The sequence below is a fragment of the Monodelphis domestica genome, chromosome 2 (assembly GCF_027887165.1).
Source record: "Monodelphis domestica isolate mMonDom1 chromosome 2, mMonDom1.pri, whole genome shotgun sequence".
In the NCBI taxonomy this organism is placed as follows: Eukaryota; Metazoa; Chordata; class Mammalia; order Didelphimorphia; family Didelphidae; genus Monodelphis; species Monodelphis domestica.
Window position 1 is genome coordinate 531,391,909 of NC_077228.1, and position 22,105 is coordinate 531,414,013.

The 22,105-nt window shown below is 53.8% G+C and overlaps 1 protein-coding gene across 4 annotated transcripts in view; it reads right to left on the minus strand.

The window, feature by feature from the left end:
* The window catches only part of ARMC9 (armadillo repeat containing 9), a 106,494-nt gene that overhangs the window by 81,356 nt on the left and 3,033 nt on the right, over positions 1-22,105 (minus strand). For 3 of the 4 annotated variants that reach the window (XM_056819950.1, XM_056819951.1, XM_056819954.1), the window contains exons 2-7: positions 20,885-20,970; positions 14,704-14,829; positions 14,022-14,192; positions 12,917-13,072; positions 10,902-10,994; positions 10,342-10,366 (exon numbers count right to left, since the gene is read on the minus strand). In XM_056819950.1, coding sequence (XP_056675928.1) covers positions 10,342-10,366; positions 10,902-10,994; positions 12,917-13,072; positions 14,022-14,192; positions 14,704-14,829; positions 20,885-20,935 — 622 coding nt within the window. In that variant the 5' untranslated portion in view covers positions 20,936-20,970. Of the gene's footprint in view, positions 1-10,341; positions 10,367-10,901; positions 10,995-12,916; positions 13,073-14,021; positions 14,193-14,703; positions 14,830-20,884; positions 20,971-21,159; positions 21,179-22,105 lie in introns of those variants that run through there. The other variant, XM_056819952.1, reaches the window with a different exon arrangement.

Consider the following 22,105-nt stretch of genomic DNA (forward strand, 5'->3'; position numbering starts at 1 on the left):
AACTAGGTTTTGACAAAAGGGACTAGAGATAATGAAGTAATATCAAAACTGAACAGATAGGAGGCAGCTGGGTGGCTCATGAATTGAGAGCCAGACCTAGAGACAGGAAGTCCTAGGTTCAAATTTGGTCTCAGACATGTCCTAGCTGCGTGACTGGGCAAGTCACTTAGTCCCTAACTGCTAAATGCCACTACATAGTCTGCATTCCAGAGTGACCACAGAAAAAGGAAAAGGATCCATGTGTACAAAAATAGCAGCTCTTTTTGAGATAGCCAAGAACTAGACACTGAGGGGATGTCTATTAATTGGGGAATGGTTGAAGAAGATGAATGAATTGGTGGAATACTATTGTGCTTTAAAAAATGAAGAACGGGATGGTGACAGAGAAACCTGGGATGCTTTGAGTGAACTAAGGCAGAGTGAACAGAGAAAAACCAGGAGAGCAATTTGTACCTCCTTTCCACCATTAGAGGCAAGAGTTTCAGGCCTCTCTTGTTGGCCACTCTGTGGCTCTCGAGGTGACTCCGTTGCCCTGGGGACTCCTCAACGATGGCCTCTCAAATTGAGAATGGCCTCGCCAGTTTGGGCACACATTTTCCTAGCTCACTTAGCTACCTCACATGAGTAATTGTGCAGACCCTGACACGTCGCTATCTTCCCTCACCGGTATCAGGCCTGTGTCTGGTGGTGCCCAGCTCTCAGTCATCTGGGAACTCTCCCCCCGATCCAGCTTCAGGAGTCTCTTCCTGTCTTGTCTGTTCGCTGCCACGGCCCTCCTTCCAGCTTCAGGCTCAGTCTACCACAGCCCCCATTCCAAATCTCTAGCCAGAGACCACCAGAATCTACCCTAAAGCTTCTCGGTCCACTGAATTGGATAAGGAAGCAGCCATTGTGCTTCCCATCTTACTGCAGTTAGAATGAGGAAAAGAACCAATTTACTCCGCCTGAGCCCAAAGGGCAGAGTTCGAAGCAATGGCTGGAAGTACAAGCAAACAGCTTTCTTCTCAATAGAAACTCTACTGAACAAGGCTGTCTAAAGTGGACGGTCAGCTCCAGGGGCTGCTCAGTTTCCCATTTCTGGACATCCCTGACCAGAAGCTCCGTCACCACGCGTCGGGACACAGAGAAGATTTCTATTTTGGGCAGGAATGAGGGACCGAGAGATGCCTTCAGACCCCAAGAGTCAAGGAAGTGGCCCAGAGACTCCAAGAGACCGAGGAGAGGGGAGGTCTGAATGCCAGGGTGGCTGGACCAGACACACACGTGTATGTGCACACACACAGTCCGGCTGGAAAGGGGGGGCAGGTATCAGTCTGTGAAGGGCTTTCAAGGCCAAACAGCAGAGACAACAGAGAATCAAGTGTGTCAAGCAAGAGATCTGTGAATTAGGAATTCACGTTGGCGACTGTCATGAGTGGCTGCAGACAGAGAGATGGTGGCCGGAGGGGTGGGGCGGGGGATGTCCACTGGCCCAGTCAGGAAAGAGACGGCGAGTCCCCCGAGGAGGAGGGGCAATGTGACTGGAGAAGGGAAGGGTCTGGGGACATAGGAGAGATAGAATGTTTGACAAACACTTGGCAACCCACAGACCACGAGGGTTCTGGGACTGTGAGCCCAGCTGGAAATGGGGTCGTCAGGAGGAGGAGAGGAGATCTGTTCTGGACGGGCTAAGCCTCACTTACAATTGTTCAGCTATTTCAGTCATGTCCAACTCTTCATGAGCTCATCTGGAGTTTTCCTGTCAAAGATACTGGATGGTTGGCCATTCCCTTCTCTGGCTCATTTTTCCGATGAAGAAACAAACAGGGTAACAGGACTTGCCCAGCTAATAAGTACCTGAGGCTAAATTTGAATTCGGGTCTTCCTGACTCCAGGTCCAATATTCTATCTACTGCCCATGAAACAGTGAGGCACTGACTTACTCTCTCATTCATCTTGGGTTTTGAATAAGGACTAAAGCCTATCTTTTTCTGTCTAATGCTACTTCTCCTTGGAAGAAAAAAAGAAACCACTCATCTTCCCAACATCCCCATTTCTACTGGAAACCCAGGTCCGGCCTCCGAGGCCCCAGGGAGTCCTTCCTCTCTCTGGACAGTGAAGACCATCCCATCCACCCAGCTGGTGGGCTGATCCCTTTTGGTCCTTGTTCCTAGTTTAGCAGTAAAAAGCTGCCCTCTGGTTCTCCTTAGCATTTAGAATGTAGCTCATGCTAGACCTTGGTCTTCCCCATGGTGCCGTGCCCACACTTCCTCCTAGAATTCAGCTTCATTTTTCTGGGAAGCCACAGGAGTCTCCCCCCTTTTCTTCCTCCTTAAGATTATTCATGTCATCAGAACTGTTTTCTTCAGAGCCTCCCATTGCTTTTGAGCCACCTACTTTTTTCCATTTCAGGCTATGGCTGCCTCTTTCTTCTTTTTAACTTAACTCCCAAATCAAATGGGAGCCCCAAACGAGGACTGCTCTAGAGGTGGCTGGAGATCTCGGAGGCCAGGGAGCCCAATCTCCTCATTTTATGGATGACTAAAGGGAGGGACACAGAGGAAGTGACTTCCCTAAGGTCACTAGGTTAGCAAGAAGCACCACTGGCTCTTCACACTTCAAGCTCCCTGCCACCTGTGTATGTATGTGTACAAGATCCACATCTGGGGCTAAAATGGGAAGATCCTCTAAGAATTCACTCCCATGACCAAGCACTCTATGAACATGTGGCCGAGTTTCTAACGTGAAGGCGTCTTCATCAGAGGCATCACCCTTACAAGATGACGCAGTCACTGCCCCGCTGATGTCTTTATCTATCACGGAGGCCCCGGTCTGGATGGAGAGGCCTCCGGAGCCGGGGCCACAGCAAGGCAAAGGGCTGCTGCCGCTGTTCCGGGGACATTTTGTTGGTATTTCATAATGCCGAAGAAGTCCTTCTGGAAAGTAGGGCTGGAGACCCTGAACTGTCGAGTCTGTGCCACACCTGCCTACGTGACAGCCTGGAGGTCAGAGACCCAGAAGGCTGGCCAGCACAAGCCAAGCACTCTGCTCCACTGGGACAAGCCATTGGAATGAAGGCGCACTAGCTTGGCCCAGATGCCACAGTCATTTCCTCATCGATCCTTGGCGAGCTCTCCGAGCTCTGGCCCGGAATGCTAACATCAGCATGATGGCTCCTCTGCTGTCTAGTTTTATGGGGTACCAACAACATGAGCAAGATGCCGTGCCACGAGGGTGAGGCTTAAGCAGGAAGGCTCTCCTCAAGCCCCCTCCCTGCCTTTGAAAAACAATCCTGGTTATGTTGTTAAAAAGTTTCTAAGCATTTCCCTTGTCTACGTGCAGCTACGTGAATACATCAGGGCTGAAGTCTAAGGGATCAGCTTTATTTTCTTAGTGGTTAACTCTAAACTCTTCCCTTCCACCTCAGAATCCATCCTGGGGACTGGCTGCAAGGCAGAAGAGCGTTCAGGGCTGGGCAATGGGGGTAAGTGACCTGCCCAGGGTCACCCAGCTAGGAAGTGTCTGAGGCCAGATTGGAACTCACATCTTCCCATCTCCAGGCCAGGCACCCACCTTCCTCTTCCCCCCACCCCATTCCCCAGCTTTAGATGGACATAAGGGTTCTATCCAGACGACCACCAGCTTTGTGTTTAGGAGGACTTAAGAGCTGTGCGGAACTGGCCCGAGCGGGGACCCGCCCCCTCCGGCTGACCCCCACCTGGCTTCCCTTTACTCCCTGGACAGCCATGTCGCTCCTCCTCCTCCCTTTTCAATACTGCCACATGTGCGGCTCTGCTTGCCAGCCCGGCCCTCTTTCTAGTCAGCCGTCCTGGGTCCCACTGGGCCCACGTGCTCGTCTTCCCCACTGCGCACGTCGAGGCCCCCAGGCCTCCCGGGAGCTCTTGCTTCACACACGGCCCTCTTTCGGTGGTTCCTACGTCTGGCAAGAGAAGGAACAGAACCCCCTGGAAGAGCCATCTCTCGGGGAGCCCCTTGGGCGCGGCCGTGGGCCACAAGCACCCAGAGCAGGAGGCCGCTCAGGCTGGGGAGTCCCTGCGAGGGAAGCCCCTCAAAGGAGGCCGACGTTCCCATCCTACCAAAGCGCCGCCCAATCTCCCCACCCACAAGTCCTCCTTCGGGCATTTGAGCCCCGCAGCGAAAGCCGGACGTCTTTCCTCTGGTCCGGGGGTCTCTAGTCCCCGTGTCGGCGCCCAACACCAGCTCTGCTGCCTCGGGGAGGGCACAGAGCTCTGGAAGAGGCCGCCCATCGCCACGGGCCTCGTCTCCCTAGCAGGGGGCTCCTCGCCAGCCAGCCCGGCCCAAAAGGCCGGAAGCTCCCCGAGGACGAGGGCGGCTCTTCACGTGCTATGGGCGCCTTCCCAGGCGGTCTGTCCTGGCGGGGCTCCTGCTAGCCCGGGACCACACGGAGGAACGGGCGCTCCAGGACTTGCTTGGACTCACTCTGGCGGGTCTGTAAGATTCGGGTCCAAAATCAGCGAAACTCGGCTTCTTCCAGGGCTGTCCGGCCACGTCTGGCTCCGAGAGCCCCTGGACCGCGGCCCGCCGAGCCCTCCTGTCGGGGCGTCTGCGCGAGCTCGCGGCCTCGGCTTCCCTGGCGCTCGCTCCATCTCCCGCCGCCCTCGCCTGCTCCTCTTGCCTCCGACCGTCCCCCCGGCAGGGCTTTGCCAGCGAGGCCGAGGATGAGGCTTCGGCTTCAGCGCTTGCCCTCCCGGGGGCGACTCAGCAGGGCCCGGTCCGGCCTCCTGGCCGTCCGGGGGACCCTCCGGGGGCTTCTCCAGCCCACAGGGCCCCCGCGTCCATCCTGGTGTCCGACTCACGGCCCTCCGTCGCTAATCGAGGCCTCCCTCCCGAGCGGACGGAGCACGCGGGATGCTGCCTCCGCGCCTTCTCCCTCTACTGCCCGGGAGCCGCGGCCCGGCGCCCTCAGCCGGTGTTCGAGGCGTTCAGCTCCGCACCAGGCGCCGGGCCGGCCTCTCCTCGGGCCTCGGCGCGGCCTGGCTCGCTGAGGTTCCTCCAGCCACCCTGGCGGGTCCTGGGAGAAGCCCAGGGAAAGGGGTGCCATCGGCTGGCGCTGGTCTCACGGGGGGCTTCTAGGCCGGCCAAGAGTGGGGAGACTCGTGGGGGCGCCCAACAGCCCAGGGAGTGAGGGAGGACCTGCAGCTTGGGGAGAGGACGGTCTCCCCGCCCCGCCGCCCCCGGAGAGGCGTCTGTCGGGGAGGGTTCGCGGCAGGGCCCCAAGCTGGACCTGGAAGCCACGGCCCGCATGCCCGGCGCGCCTGGCGAGCGATCGGCCTCTCCGAGTTGGCATTTGCACAGCAGCAGAGCCGGCGGGGGACCACCTCACCCCGATCCAGCTTCCTCCTCCAGAGACTGGGCTGGCCAGCCCCCCGGACGTGGGGGCGCCGCGCTGCTGCTCCAGGAGCTCCCCGTCTAGACTGGGCCCCCAGAGCCAGCCTCCAGCCTCTTCCCCTGCTTCCTCCGCTCCGCCCGGGCCTGGCGAACAGGGAGCGCGCGGGGCGTGCCGCTCTCTGGCCTCCAAAGGTCCGGCTGTGCCTGGAGGAAAGCCTGCGCCCTGCCGGCCTCCTGCCTGTTACTGCCTCCCGGAGCCCCACACCGCTGTCCTCCCGCTCCAGCCGGAGGTTTGGCCCCAGAGCGAGCGGCAAGAACCGAAGAAGCAGCCAGCAGTGCCTCGGCGAAGGGGGCAGCCAAGCCCAAGTTGGGGCTCTGCGGCGGTGAGCTCAATAAACGCAGGCAGAGAGCGGCAAAGCCCCTTAGGAAGAGAGGACGGGCCGCGCCTCCCCTTCCGCACGGAGAGTCCCAGGGAGTGTGTCCCGTAAGGAGGCCGGCAGGGGGCACGCTGGGGCCTGTCTGGCCAGGCCAGAGCTCGAGGGGAAGCAGCGGGGGCTCCCCAGCACTTTGGTTCCTCCCATTTCTACAGACTCAGAGTCCAGTGCCCCCCCCCCCCCACGTCCCAAACAAGGCGCCTCCCTAACCACCGGTCAGTCCTGTGCTGCCACTGACCAGCAGAGGGCTCCAGAGACAGCCACTCGGCCTGACTTCTCACCCATCTCACTAAATAAAGGAGGTCCTGGAAACAGAATTCTGGGTGTGGGGAGCCCAGAAAGCCTTCAGCGTGGCCCAGATGCCCCCAGGGGAGCAGCGGGCCTCCCTGGCACGGCACCTCACACCGTCCAGGTTGAACGCTGGGCATCCTGGCACCTGAGCCCTGGCTCAGCCAGAGGAGGAGCTGGTGGGGCAGCATCATGTTTGCCAGCTCCAGCAGGGATCCCAACCCTGCGGTGCCAACGGGCCAGGCTCTGGAGGGCTTGGCCCTATCCGTTCAGGATGAATGAGCCCAGAAGGCAGCCTGCTGACCTGCCCACACGCTTCCTCAGCAACCCACCCGGTCACCCAGCATACTCCACGGACCCGGCCCTCATAAGCGCTTGGTCACTGACTGACCCAGCCTTCAGCCACGCACGTAAGCACCCGCCCTATTGCAGATCTTCTGACATGCACTGCGTACAAACACCCAAGTGAAATGATCTCTGTCACCCATGGGACAGTCCAGCCAAGGAGACAAGAGACCAAGGCAAACACAGCAAACTGGAGCAGGGGAGGCAAGGGCTGGCAGCTGGGGAATGGGGATAGATCCCAGAGGGAAGGGGGTGCATTCAATATACATTCCCCCCTGGGATATCACGCTCAGCTTTGCTGGGTCACATTCTCCACAGTCCTAGGTTTTTTGCCTTGGTGAAATATATTCCAGGTCTGTGTAATCATGACGGTGGCTATGATATCTGAATTGTTTTGTTTTTATTCTGGCCGCTTATAGAATTTTCATCTTGGCTCAGGAGTTCCGGAATCTGGCTGAAACAGTCCAAAGACTAAAATTTGGGATTTCTTTTAGGAGGAGATCAGTAGACAGCTTCCATTTCTATTTTCCCTGTTTGTTCAGGAACATTAGGGCAGTACTCCTGATAACATGTTGCTATATGGTCTCAAGGCTCTGTTTTTGATCATGGCTTTCAGGTAGTCCCAGATAATCTCTCTTGGATCTATTTTTCAGGTCAGTTATTTTTCTCCCCCCCAAAGCTCTGCACTGTGGCTCCCTGAACATCAGTAAATTCTCTCTGATCTGGGGCCATTCTCCCACCTGCCTTAGCTATGGGAAATGGGATGGCCATTCTCCAGCACCAGCCTGCTCTCCCACCTTCCTCAAGTGACCCTGCCTGTCCCTGGGCACAGAGATGCCTTTAGACCTCTTGCCTGGCATTTCCCTAATTACTTTCTCTGAGGATTTGTCAAGGCTCCAGGTCGTCTCAGCCCTCCCCTTTGATCTTCATCCCTTCCCATCAATGCTCAGAGTTGGGGCAGCTGCAAGGGAGGAGAAACAAGGGAAACGGAGCTAAAAGATGCCTCCCCAACACTCTCAAGGCATTTCTTCCCTGAGGCCTAGTGCCTTAGAGAGGGGAAAGCTCTCAGGAATGGCTGGACAAAGGTCTTAGGTCTGGGCTTGGCCACTGGCCAGATAGGCAGCCTGAGGGTGGACCTGGGCATAAATCACCACCTTGAGCCGACATGGCCACCAGGAAATCTCTCCAATCCACAAAGAGGACACCAAACATGGGGTGGGGTCTCCTGTACTCGGTCTCTTCCTGGCACACACTCCATTCATTCTTCACCAACATCTCTCCACCAAGCACACATTGGCTAGCTCCAAGATACACTACGCCAGCTGCCCATTATCCAGCTCCCTGCAATGCCCAGGCACAACCATCTAGACCATCAGCAGCTGCTGCTCCTAGCAACTCCCTACAAGGGGCATCTCCCAGGACACCCAGAGGTGCTCTCAGCCATCGTGAGTCCTGGGCATTCTCTGCTCTCCCCAATATCCTGAGGGGAGGGACCCAGGCGAGGAGGCTCCTAGGAACAGATGTGGCCAATCATCAAGCACTGCCCAAATGACCAGGAGAAACAGACTAGAGAGCCACGTGCCGATGGCGGACATAAAATGTGTTGTTAGTGACTTAAAAACAAACACCAAAGGCCAAGAGATGCACGTGGGGAGGCTTTCAGGCCCGGCTGTGGAGCCCCGAAGTTCTGGGCTCTGGCTCTGGAGCTCCCTCCAAGGCTGACCCTGGGCTCCTTGGGACTGACGTGTATCTCCCTGCCCTCTTCAAGACGCGCTTGAGGGCCAGAACCAAACCCTTTTTTCCCCCAAAAGGAAATGCTGAAAAGGGCTCTATAAATCACTCTGAGCTCCTTTCTAGTTGGAGGGAGGAAGAATTGGCCTGTTGTAGCATATGAAGGCCAACCAGACATGCGTGCTGTGCCGTGGCCCAGAGGCAGGCTGGCACGGTTGCTAGCACGGGGCACCCCTCTGATCAGCCCGAGGGAAGTGGAGGTGACAGTTCTGGGAAGGTGGAATGGGGGCCAATTCCCCCACCAGGGAGAGGGGCCTGCAGCCCCCCCCAACCGCAGGCGGGCCCTCTCGGGCATCCACGCTCCCTGGGCTTCCTCACCCTTTGGCAAGTTTCTGCAGGTGCAGGCAGGCGACAGCCAGCCCTCAGCTCCCGACCACGACTCAGAATTCCACTAAATTCCTGGTTGACTGCCCATAGAAAAAGTAATTAAAACCAAATGGAGAGGGGAATCAAGGTGCCTCAGTGGACCAGGAGCCAGGCCTAGAGTGAGTGAGAGGTCCTGGGTTCAAATCTGGCCTGACATTCCCTACACGTGTGGCCTTGGCCAAGTCACTTAACCCCCATTGCCTAGGCGAGGGGTTCCCAAACTATGGCCCACAGGCTACCTGCGGCCCCCCGAGGTCATTTATCCAGTCCCCACTGCGCTTCCAGAAGGGGCGTCTCTTTCACTGGGGGTCAGTGAGAGGAGCACCATATGTGGTGGCACTGCAAAGTGTGGCATCACTCACAGACAGCACTACTTCCGGTGACGTCATCTTTTGTGTGGCGCCTTGTTCTGAGAGTCACTGAAGGAGAAGGAGGCGCCGCACAAAGGATCTGTGGCTGCACATGGTGAGCGGCGATCTGGGGGAGGGGATTCCGCACTGTGTATCCTGCTGCCCGCTATAGTGGTGGCAGTGATGGGCTGTGCCAGGTGGGACAGGCCCATCCCAGCCAGCACCGCAGCCTCCGCTATCCCAGACAGCCGGATACAGCTTGGTTCAGTTTCTTTATAGTCCGGCCCTCCGGCGGTCAGAGGGACGGTGACCCGGCCCCTGGGTAAACCGTCCGGAGACCCCTGGCCAGGCCTGTGGAGTCTGAGGAGAAGGGGAGGCTTACAAACAATGGAGGCAAAAATCAAAGCCGGCCCTCAGGGGCTGCTCGGGCTATCAGGGCTCCTCCATTCACTGAAAAAGCCCCGACCCTGGCTCGGGCCCTCCTCATCCGGCGCCTCCCCTTGGGGGGGACAGACGCGGCTGGCAGCTCGCACAGTGGGGAGCCCTTTGTTCGTGGAGTCCCCCCGGCGCTGCCTGGCAGGCCGTCCGGGCTGGCCACCACTTCACAACAGCAAGGCTGGGGGAGGCGACTTCCCGCGTGGAACAACTGCTCCAGCTTGGCACAAACGCCAGCGACCTGCGGCCGATCCGGCCCGGGCCATGGCTGTCCGGCCTCCGGAAGACGGAAAGGGAGGAGGCGGAGAGGCCGGAGCCTCGGCGAGGACACGTTTCTGTCCAGCCTCTCGCCTGGGTCTCGGCTGGCCCCTTCCAGGGAGGCCACATCGGGCTCTAAAGCCACGACCGGACGGAGACAAAAGAGCCTCCTCCGCGCCGCGGGGGACGGGGGGACGCGCTCGTCCACGGCCTTCCCGGGCTGTCCCAGGAGATCCGGCGGGCACGCTGGGCTCCCTCCGCAGATGCCCTCCTCACCAGAGGCACCACAGACGGGACGCGCCAAGCCTCCTCGAGGACACCCTTGCCAAGCCCAAGCGCCTCCTGTGGCGGACCCGGCCCTTCCCTCAAGCCCCTACAGCGAGACGCTCCGGGAGTCCCGGGGCCGGCCGGCCTCTCGTCACAGCCTCCCCCGGGGCCGGCCCACGCGGGGTTCCGAGCAGGCCCTCCGTAACCGTCTGATGACCACAGGGAGGGCCGGAGGAGCCGACGATGCCGGCCGTCTCCCGGGACCTGAGCGCGGGCGGACACAGGCGAGAACCTGGTGCCAGGGGCCGTCTGTGGGGCTTCCCCCGCGGCCTCGGCCCCCCTGGGCCACCCACAGAGGCCGGGCTCTCCCCAGCCGCCTTTGGGCCCCCGAAGTGCTTCCCGCTGCCTCTGGCGAAGCCCCCCGAGCGGCCGCCTCCCGGGGAGCGGGGCCGGCTTACCTTTGCTGTTCTGGCCGCTCTCCTTCTGGGAGGAACGTTCAGGAAAAGGACCGTCACGGCCACGGGGGCCCCCGGCACCCTCCTTCCCCGAGAGCCTGAGCGGCGTCGGCCAGCGGAAAGGCCGATGGAGGAGCCCATTTCCCTGAGGCCCCCGGAGGTCTGGCCCTGCTTGGACGTGAAGGTGTGCCCGGCAGGTCTGGGTCAGCCCGGCCCGCTGCGGTCAGCAGTCCGAGACTCGTCCGTCCAGGCCCAGAGCCCAAGCCTGGGAGGGAGTCGCGGGGCAGCGAGGAGGCTCAGGGGAGAGAGCGAGGCCTGGAGATGGGCGGCCTCAGAGGCTTCCCCGCACCCTGTGCCTTCGAGCCCACAGCCAGGATGGACTAGGACAGAAGGGGGGAGCGAGAGGATGGCGGAAGGGGGGCTCCGGGCAGGACCACGAGCCAGGCCGTGGGGCTCGCCATGAAGACGGAGCAGGCGTGGCCAAAGGGCCGCCCCGGGGAGCCCCCGTCCCCCAAAGGGAGCCCGTCCCCCAAAGGGGCTCTGCAGGGCTGTCAGAAGGATACGTAGAGGGTGAAAAGCCTCGGAGTGTTACTGGCTTTGAGCGTCGAGGCCAGGAAGCTCTCCAGCCTCATCTTTAACTCGGGAATCCAGGAGTCCTAGAAGGAAAACAGAGAAGCGGCACGTGACGGTCCGTTCGCCAAACATGGCCGGCGGCCTCTGGCCGGCCCAGTGCCCGGGTTAAAGGGCCCCAGACAAGCGAGGGGGCTGTGAAGCTCCAAAAAGCCTCCTTCAGAGGTTCTGGCTCATTCATTTATACAGACCTATAAATACTCGCGGGGGAAATAAATTATCAAAGCAGTTGCATAAACAGAGAGGGGGAAAAGAATCCTGCCGTGTTACTGGAATATTCCGGGTGATTTAGAGCCATGTCTGTGGGGTCACCTTGTTGGCGGAAATGCCAAGAATGCTTTAGGAGCCCGCGGGCCTGCTGCCATCCCCAAAGCAGAGCAGGAAGGAACAGGAACAGCGTGGGCGGCCTCCCACTGACCAGCAGCTCCTCCTCCAGCCCCCAAGCGCCGAGCAGGGCCTCCATCCGGGCCAGGGAGCCTCTCTGTCCTGGGAGGGCCTTGAAGCCCCTCGTGCCAGGGGAGAAGCCCTTCTGGGCCCTCCTGGGGGGTCTTCCTGGGGGTCCCCTCCCCTCCCAGCCACCTCTCCCATGAGGAACACTCCTGCTCCCGGGGAGGGTGTCTCTCACAGACCACCTTCCCGCACTTCCAAGGGGATCTGCCAGGGCCCTGGGGGTGCTCAGAGCTGCACATGTGGAAACTGCCTCTGAGATGGGGCCAGAGAACTGGCTCAGGCAGCGCGTCACAAGACGACCCTCACACTGAGCTCTTCTGGCTTCAAGGCCAGTTCTCCGTCCACACTGCCAGCTGCCTCGTCCTAACCCCTATTGGACTGTCCTCTCCACAGAGGCCAGGATTGTTTCATCCTTCCGTCTGGCCTGTTCCTTCCTTGGTCACTCAGCGACTGTCCTGAGCACCCCTGCACACAGGCCCCTGCTAGGCTCTGCAAGAGTCAGAAAGCTCAGGGAAGGCTGGACTGAGACCCAGGAGTCCTAGGCAGGAGTCTGCGGAGCCCCGAATGCTCCGTCCGTAATATGGCCAGCACCAAGCCTGCATGGAGGAGCCAAAGCTGATAAGAGGCGCTCCCAAGCAAGGAGACACTGACTAGGAACAAAAGTGACAGCAAAGCTGAATTGACAACAACCGCAATTCAAAGGAAAGTCAAATAAAACCATGGAAGGAAAAAGATTTTCAGAGAGAATGACAGGAACTCCTGGAAGAGACAAAGCTGGTGGATCTTGCTCAAGAAGCTGAGGCCACATGAGCTCCAATCCCCGAGCAAAATCAGTGACTCCGTGCAAGAGTAGAACAATCACAACCAAATCAAGAGATGAGAAAAACAGGAGAAAACATGGAGATTTCTGGCATCAAAAACAAATGACCTGGAACCCAAAACAAAGAGAAAATTAAAGAATCACCAGGGGGAGGGGAATCGAGAGCCAGGCCCAGAGTTGGGAGGTCCTGGGTCCAAATCTGGCCCCAGACACTTCACAGCTGCATGACTCTGGGCATGTCACTGAACCCTCATGGCCTAGCCCTGGCCCTTCTCTCTTAGAGTTGTTACTAGGACAGAAAGTCAGGGTTTACAGAAACAGGGCTTTTTATTGTATGCTTTTTAAAGAAGAGGTATGAAATGGAGCTCCAGGGCTGCCTACAGAATTCCTTTTCTCTGCCGTGTGGTGGAAATACGCTCTCTTTATGGGGTTTAGAGCAGAGTAAAACCTGCGTTATTCTCACTGAGAGGATGAGGTCAGAGAGAATCCCTCCATGAGATAACTCAGGTGACGAACACTAAGATGTTGAGACGCACCTTCGGCTCGGCTACAGGCCAAGCAGGCAAGAAACGCCTCAGCTGAGGGAAGGGCAGGCTTCCTTCTCCAACCTTCCCTCAGACCCCTCCGTTTTCAGTCAAAGCCCAAGGCGGGCCGGGGGGAGGGGGGGGCGGCTCTTACCTGGAAGAGCTCCTTGAAGGAAGGATGCACCGCGGGGTTGGGGACGAAGGGAAGGGCGTAAAATGGAAGGAACTCTGTGGTCTGGCTCAGGGCTGCTCCTTTGGTCTCCAAGTAGGCTTTGAAGTAAGAAATCCTTCCATCGAATTCTGCTTTATCCTGTGGAATAAGTGAAGACATTCAGCTCCAGCTTACCTTCTCGAGAAGCCCATTTGGTGGGTCCACTTCTGGCCTTCTAAAAGCCACTGGGCAGCAGGATCTGCTGTGTGTGTGAGCATGAGTGTGAGTGTGTGTGAGTGTGAGTGAGTGTAAGTATGAGTGTGTGTGTGAGTGTGAGTGTGTGTGTGTGTGTGTGATAGCAATAGCTCTGTCTCTAATAGTAACAATCTGGAAACAGAACGGCTTCATAAATGACGGGATATTCACGTAACCTGGTATTTTTTTGGTCCAGGTCTAGGAAGTCAATAAAATGGAGAAAATTCACCTTTGCCAGCTAGACCAGCGCCTCTTCCCGACCTTACTGAGAGCCCTGAGGAGCTCTGTGGTGCCTGCTGGTTCCCAGCTGCACTCCCATGTCTTGGCCTGAATCTCTGCCCATCTCCCCATTTGGATTTCAGGGGGTTGGTTTTGGAATGCTGAATTCAGAATCTGGGCAAGTTCCTGGCCTGCCAGCACTCAGGCGACCCCTGTGGGTGCCAATGCAGGCTGACACCTCCTGGCCTGGAGGGCCGAGAGGAACTATGACTTGCCCAAGGTCACACAGCAGTGGTCCAAGGGGAGACCCAAAGCTCAGTCCCAGCCAAACTGGGCACAGGCCTGAAGCGCCTCCTGGGCCACGGCGGGCCCAGCTGCTGCCCACCTCTGCCCCAGCAGTCGTTCGTCGCCTCCTGCCTCCTGCCCCTGAAGCACTGCCCTGAAGGGAGCTGCTGCCAAATGATTCTTCTCCCAATGTTCAGAAAGTGAGTGAGCACAGACAGTGCTCTGCCCTACTTGGGGAAATCTCTGTGGCTACCTAGATTCATCCCTCTCCAGCAACCCCCCCCCCAAGCTCCACTACCCGGGGCCAGCAGCCCCCAGCCCGAGACCGAGGCCACGAGCCCCAACCTACAGCTTTTCCCGAGCGGTGCTTCAGAGGGAAGATGGCAAAGTGGATGTGCAGGTAGAATTCCAGCTTCTGGGCCAGTGTGTCTCCCGCACGGGTGGTGGTCGGGACGTGCTCTTCCCACAGCTCAAAGAAGGCCTTCTGGTCACCATTATCAAAGGCGGTCACGAGATCCTTCTGGAGGGGAGAGAAAACCCTTTCAGACCTCACCAGCTGCACCAGCCACAACTGGGGATCTCTAAAGCAAGCCTCTTTGGATTGCCCTGGGCTTGTGTGGGCGGAAACGTTTACATTTAATGAAACCAAAATGATCCTCCCATTTCCTGGGAAGTCTCGCTGGGTCCTACACTTTTCCCTCAGCTCTGAGGCTGCTCCCCTAATGAACGCCTCCAGCCTGCAGACAGAACTTTGGCTCCTTGAGGTCAGCCGTCTGCAGTGCCTACAGGGTGGGAGACCCAGGGCAGGGAGGGGCCTGTGGAGTCTCTGGGACCCTCTGGTTGGCCCTTTCTCTCATCCTGGCCATAAATGCCGGAGAGGCCTAATTCCTTGGTCTCTTGGTGGGACCAAAGGGATGGAGATGAAACAACACAGAGACAATTCTTTAAAGACCAGGAATCCCCCCAAGAGCCAGCCTGGCATTCAGCTCGCCCCCCCCACCCCCCCCAGGCCCAGGGAAGAGAGGCCTCACCTGGATAAGCAGCGTTTTCGAGTCTCTCAAAGAGCCAGTGGGGGTTTTGGACAAAGGTTTCCCTTTACTTCTGCACTCCTTTAAAAAGGTCTTCACAGTGTCTTCAAACTCAGCAAAGTCCAAGTACTGTCAAGAATAAAGAAGACGGTTCTAGGGCTCCCCCAGCAAAGGGCTTGCACAGAGGCTGCACGCTGCTGACAGAAAGCCCAGAGCAGGCCCAGGATAGGCCGGAAGCCCAGGGGCTCGAACCGACGCTCCCCTGCTCAGAGCGTCCACACATCAGGCCACCTTACTCTTCCTACACGCTTGCTTAGCTGGGCCTCCAGCTTCCTCCCTTACGTCTCGTCTGCTCAGCTGGGGCGTCAGAGTGCCCCTGAAATGAAAGGTGCAGAGCCAAGGAAATACAGAAATCAGGGCTCCATGGCTGAGGCTGTCTTAAGTTCCTGGCCCTTTATTCCAGTCCTTTGATCCTCTGCTGGACTAGGGATTTCATAGCTACGGTTACCCCCAGCCCAGAGGAGATCTTTTCCCACCTGGAGCTCTCCATGTCCCATCTGTCATGCTCACAACACAAATGGACTCCCCTTCGTGTCTGCCCCCACACATCTTTGATGATCTCCCAGGGCAGAAACAACAGCTTACGGTCACTCACGGACCAGAACACAGGCCAGAAGAGCATCAAATACACCTCTCCTTAGATCATACCCCCTTGGAAGAACTAAAAACTTACAGGAACCCCAAAATAGCTCTGAAGGCAGCTGCACAAAGACCCTGGAGCTTGGGATAGTACCCCAACCCCCACGCCAGGAGCAGAAGCCAACTTTAATGGTTTTTTTAAGTTAAAAGTTAAGAGCCTGGGAAAATGAGCAACCAACAATAAAAGAAACTGACCAAAGAAAGTTATTATGGTGATAGGGAAGATCAAAACACAAAATTAGAAGACAATAAAGTCAATATTGCCTTATCTAACGCCTCAAAGAAAAATGTGAATTAGTCTCAGGGCCAAAAAAGAATTCTCGGAGAAGCTCCAAAAGGATTTTGGAAATCAAATAAAAAAAATCAAATAAGAGAAGTAAAGTAAAAATTGGGGAAAGAAATGAGCAATGAAAGAAAAATCATGAAAAAAGAATCAATAGCTTGATAAAGGAAGCACAAACGATACTGAAAAAAATAACACCTTAAAAAAACATAATAGACAAAATGGCAGAAGAGACACAAAGAGAGGAACTAAAGAGAAGAGTTCCTTATAAAACAGAATTGACGACATGGAAAAAGATATGCACAAATCACTGATGAGAAGAACTTAAAAAAAAGAAGAATCAATCAAATGTGAAAGGATATAAAAAAGCTCACAGAAGAAAAAACTTCTTAAAAATCAGAATTGGGCAAATGGAAGTAAGAAATAAAATTTAAAAAATGGGGGGGGGGAGAGGGAAAAAAATGAAAGCTCTCATTAGAAAAACAATGAACCTAAAAATAGATCTAAGAGACAATTTAAGGATTATTAGACTACCTGATATCAATGATGAAAATTTCAAGAAATTATCAAGGAGGGGCAACTAGAAAGCTCAGTGGAAAGAGCAAGGCTTAGAGATAGAACAACCTAGGTTCAAATCTGGTCTTAGGCACTTCCTAGCTATATGACCCTGGGCAAGTCACTTAATCCCAATTGCCTGGTCCTTACAGCTCAATATTGGTTCTAAGACAGAAGGTAAAGGTTATTTTTTTAAAGGAAAACTCTCCTAATATTCTAGAACCAGAGGGTAAAATAGAAATTGCAAGAATCCACTCAGCAGTTCCTGAAAGAGATCTCAAAACTGGGCATATAAGTGACTAGCAATGGGAGACCCTGGATTTGAATCTGGCCTCAGTCACTTCCCAACTGTGTGGCCCTGAACAAAGCACTTAACCCCAATTGCTTAGCTCTAACTGCTTTTCTGCCTTGGACCAATATATAGTATTGATACTAAGACATAAGATAAGGGTTTTTCAAAAAAGACATCCCAAAATGAAAACTTCGAGGAATATTAAAGCTGTATTCCAGAGCAACCAGGTCAAGAAAAAAATACTGCCATCAGCTAAAAATAAACAATTCCATTATCAAGGACTCTCAGCCAGGATAACACAAGGTTTAGCAGTTTCTACATTAAAGGATCAGAGGGTTAGAAATATGATATTCTGTAAAGCAATGTGGTAGGATTTCAACCAAGAATCAACTATCCAAATCATTTAAGGGGGGAAATGGATATTTAATGAAATAGAGTATTTTCAAACATTCTTGATGAAAAGACCAGAGTTGAATAAAAACTGTTACTTCCAAACACAAAACTCAGAGAAGCACAAAAAGATAAACAGGAAAGGGAAATCAAAAGGGATCCAATTACACTAAGAATTGTAATCATCATTAGGGCAGTTAGAACACATACTGAGGCCACAGGGATGAGTTAAATATGATTGGATGATATTTTAAAATGTAAAATTAAGTCTTGAGAAAGAGGAATGCACTGGAAGGAGGAGGGGAGGAAAACAAAATGGAATAAATTATCTCACATAAAAGAGGCACAAAAGAGCTTTTATAGTGGAGGAGAAGGAGGTGGGGGAGTGGGCTTGAACCTTACTGCCATTAGAACTGGCTCAAAAAGGGGACATTTGGTATAGAAAGTTATCTTTTCCTCCAGAAAAATAAGAGAAGGAGATATGAGAAGGGGGTGGGGCTGAAAGAAGGGAAGGCAGATTGGGGAATGTAGTGATCAGAAACAGGACAAATGGGGGGTGTGTGTGGAAATAGGACAGAGGAAAATATACAGTAACTATAAATGTTAAAAAATGTTTAGAGCAAAATTCTCTGACAAAGGCTTCATTTTAAAAATATAGAGCTTAGTGAAATGCATGAAGCATGAGACAATTCCCAGTTGATAGTTAAAGGATCAACAGGCAGTTTTCAGACAAAGTATTCAAAGCTCTCTATGATCGCATGAAAAAAAAAAGAGAAATACAAATTAAAACAACTCCCTGCTACTCCCACAGTTCTTTCTCTGGATTGTCCTGGGTTGCATTACTGCTAGTAGCAAAGTCAATTAAATTTGATTGTGCTACAATGTATCAGTTTCTGTGTACAATGATCTCCTGGTTCTGCTCCTCTCACTTTGCATCACTTCCTGGAGGTCTTTTCAGTTCACATGGAATCCCTCCAGTTCATCATTCCTTTCAGTCCAATAGTATTCCATCACCAACATATGCCACAATTTGTTCAGCCATTCCCCAATTGAAGGGCATCCCCTCATTTTCCAGTTTTTTGCCACCACAAAGGGCACAGCTATGAATATTCTTGTACAAGTCTTTTTCCTTATTATCTCTTTGGGGTACAAACCCAGCAGTGCTATGGCTGGATCAAAGGGCAGACAGTCTTTTATCGCCCTTTGGGCATAGTTCCAAATTGCCCTCCAGAATGGCTGGATTAATTCACAACTCCACCAGCAATGCATTAATGTCCTGACTTTGCCACATCCTCTCCAACATTTATTACTTTCCTTTGCTGTCATGTTAGCCAGTCTGCTAGGTGTGAGGTGATACCTCAGAGTTGTTTTGATTTGCATCTCTCTGATTAGGAGGGATTTAGAACACTTTTTCATGTGCTTAATCATAGGTTTGATTTCTTCATCTGAAAACTGGCTTTTCAAGTCCCTTGACTATTTGTCAATTAGAGAATAGCTTGATTTCTTGTACATTTGACTTAGTTCTGTATAAATTTGAGAAATTAGACCTTTGTCAGAGATTTTTGTTATAAAAATTTTCCCTAGTTTGTTGTTTTCCTTTTTATTTTGATTGCATTGAATTTGTATAACAATTAAAAAAAAAGAATTCTTTGAGGTTAGCTGATTAGCTCAGCGGATGGAGAGCTGGACCATAGAGATGGGAAGTCCTAGTTTCAAATCTCACCTCAGACACTTCCCAGCTGGGTGACCCTGGGCAAGTCCCTTAATCCCCATTGCCTAGCCCTTACCTCTCTTCTTGGAGGTAAGCCTTGGAACCAATACACAGTAGTGATTTCAAGAGGACGGTGAGGGTCTTTATAAAAAATAAAAATAATAAAATAAAAAAATTTCACATATACACACACACAAAACAAGGACTGTATCTCACATTCATAACTTTACTCCTATGGAGTGTCATGCTCAATCCTGTGATATTTTGCCTAAAGTCAGGCCTTTGGTCAAACCACTTCTCCATTAGGAGAGTTGGCCTCTGACTTTTGTAAAAGAGAAAATCAGATCCAGCAATGCCCAAGCAGGGGAAGGACAAGAAGACCCAAAATTCCACAAAGGAACAGATGAGCTGGGGAAGTTGAAACTGCCAGATCGCTGCTTCTTGGGAGCCCTCCTGGAGTGGCTGGTCTGAGAGAGGACCTCTGAGACAGAGGATCCCTCTGGACATTGACTACCTTCCCATGAAGCCCTACGTCTCTCTTCAGCTTCAGCTGAGGACAACAAGTAGCCTGGGACTTTGTACCAAAAGGATGTCTCTCTCTCCCCCACATTGTCCCTGGACTTCATCTCAGAGCCAGATCAATTTAGGAGGAAGGACAAACCCAACAAGTGGCCTAAAGGAGGGTCAGGACTTGGGGGGAGGTCAGGTGTCAGTCACGGGGATTCTCGTCTCCCACTTTCCTCACCCAACCACCCCATTCGCCCTGCCTTGTGTGACCCCACGAATAGATCAGGTTGGCCTGTTTTCTAACATCAAGGAAGGGGCCTGAAGGCTTGGGGAGAATCTTACCTCTCTCCCCAAGGAGGAGGATTAGCTTCAGACCAGGGCTGGGGAGTGTTTCAGCTCTCAAGGGAGAAAGGTGGCAGTTGGGAGGCTGGGAAAATCCAGAGGCAGGAGACTTAGGCTGCTTCTCAGCAATAGCCAAGCTCAAGAAGGGAGGCAGTGGGTCAGCTCTCTAAGACGTTCCCCTCCAGGCCTTAACGTCCACCTCCCAAGCCCAGCCTCTGTCCCTCTGGAAGACAATTTGTGCTGCTTTCCCCAAGGGGAAGAGAGGGGAGGATCAACTCTCTCACCCCCTGCTCTCACTGGCTCCCCAGGGGGAGTGTAGGCCACCTCAACCTGGTCCTATATTACGCTTTGAAGGTGGGCAGAGGTGGACAAACGGATGACTTGATTGGCATGGAGCATCCCCAGGATGGAGCCTCCCATGCAGGCAAGTCTCAGAGAGGCCTGGGAGACACAGAGGCTGAGTGACTCACTCGGGGCCCTGCAATGGGCCAGTCGGGGCCCAAGGCAGAACCGTACCCGGGCTTCCCTGGCTGCAAGGCCAGGACACCTGGCTGTAGTTCCAGCCTCTAAAGCTAATGAGATGCGGTAGTAAAGTCAGTGCTCCTTGGCTTCCATCCTAAGGGATTCGAGTAAAGCATTTATTAGGGCACAGAGATCCCACGTGGTTGCTCTGTGATCTGTGACTTGGCCAACAGGTCCCTCCCACAAGAGGCCTCCCCAGGAAATGGCTTGGTTTCTTGGGAGTCGCCAATGTGCCTTCGCTGCTAAAGCTCAATAAGCCAAGAAAGCCTAAAACCACCCAAGACTTTTAGGGCGTTTGGCATTTGCTTTGCAGGATGGATTTGTAGTCGTTCTTTTCCATGTTTTCTCCTTCCTAAAGAACAGAAGCTCTGTGGGGGCAGGATCCTTTGGCTGTGTCTAAGAGGCCCCAGCATCCAGTAGGGGGGTCTGGCACAGATTAAGCAGGGAGTAAAAGCTTGTGGAAGGAAGGAAGGAATGAAAGGAGGAAGGGAGGAAGAAAGGAAGGGAGGGAGGGAGGAAGAAAGGGAGCGAGGGAGGGAGGAAGAAAGGGAGGAAGGAAGGGAGTGAGGGAGGGAGGAAGAAAGGGAGGAAGGAAGGGAGCGAAGGAGTGAGAAAGGGAGGGAGGGAGGGAGGAAAGGAGGGAGGAAGGGAGGGAGGGAGGGAGTGAGGGAGGGAGAAAGAGAGGGAGGGAGGGAGGAAAGGAGGGAGGAAGGGAGGGAGGGAGGGAGTGAGGGAGGGAGGAAGAAAGGGAGGAAGGAAGGGAGCGAAGGAGGGAGAAAGGGAGGAAGGGAGGAAGGGAGGGAGGGAGGGAGGGAGGAAGGGAGGGAGGAAGGAAGGAAGGGAGGAAGGAAGGGAGGGAGGGAGGGAGGGAATAAATGAATACCTCTTTCACCAGTCCAAGCAATTCAGCTTCAGAAGCTAGAATATCTCCCATTCTGAAGATTCAAGGACGTTCTCATAACAAAATATCTAGGAGGCAAAAGACACATTGCAAATAATTACATTGTGGCCAGGGGTGAAACAGTAAAGGCAGATTGCAATTAAAATGAGTCTTGTCTCCTCTCCCTCCCAGGAGGTTAGTTAGTGTCTAACTGTTACCCCAGGGCCACCTTCCCAGGGAAGACTCCAAATTCCCCTCCCACTGACATTAAGTATAACCTGAGAAGAGTCAGAAGTCTTGGGTTCTAGCCCTAGTTCTTTGTGACTTTAAGAAAATCGTTATTTCTCTCTCTGGGCCTCAGTTTCCCCACTGGTAAAACGAGATGGTTGAACTGGCTGGCCTCCAAGGTCTTTTCCAAATCTAAGATTCTTAAGAGCACAAGTGTTACTTCTCATTGGGGTGAACTTGGTTTAAATCACTACATAGAAAAATTCACTTTAATGCATTTCCCCCTACAAGAACAAACCGCCACCACTTGAGAGAGATGGGCTTCCTTTTTTAAGTCTGCACACCATGACTTGCTTTTTCCAAAGCATAGATTTTAAAGCCACTTTTATGTTTGTAATTTTTTTTTCAGATCAGTGCTAGAGAAAGCTGATTCAGGCAATTCACTTTCTTTTTCATTGATCAATGCCTACTGCTTTCGAGTGCTCATAGCACCACAGACTTAGAGCTAGAAGGGACCTCAGAGGCCACCAAATCCAACCCTCCCTCTCCCACATTCCCACCCATCTGAACTGGGATTTGAACCCATATCCTCCTAACTACAGGTCCAAGGCTTATCCACAACCTCATTATTCTGAACTAAGTAATTTTAACAAGTTGTATTGGGAGTGCCAATGGGACAGCCAAACAGAATTGGCCAGAGGGCCCCTGGAGATGGGGGACAAGCTCAGGAAGTCATCTGCAAAGAATTAAGCTCTTCAAAGGGATGGGGTTTGGGTTAGAGCCTTAGAAGTCAGGCCCACCTCGGGAGTAGAAGGAGAACAATGAACCAGCGAAGGAGATGGAGAAGGAAGGGATGGTTAGACAGAGAAGAGGCAATCCCAGAGAGAGCAGAAGTCAAGGGAAGAGAGAACAGTCACTAATAGAGGGGCAGCAGAAACATTAAGGAAGATGAGGAGTGAGAAAAGGAGCAGAATTCTAATTCCAGGTCTCTAGCTA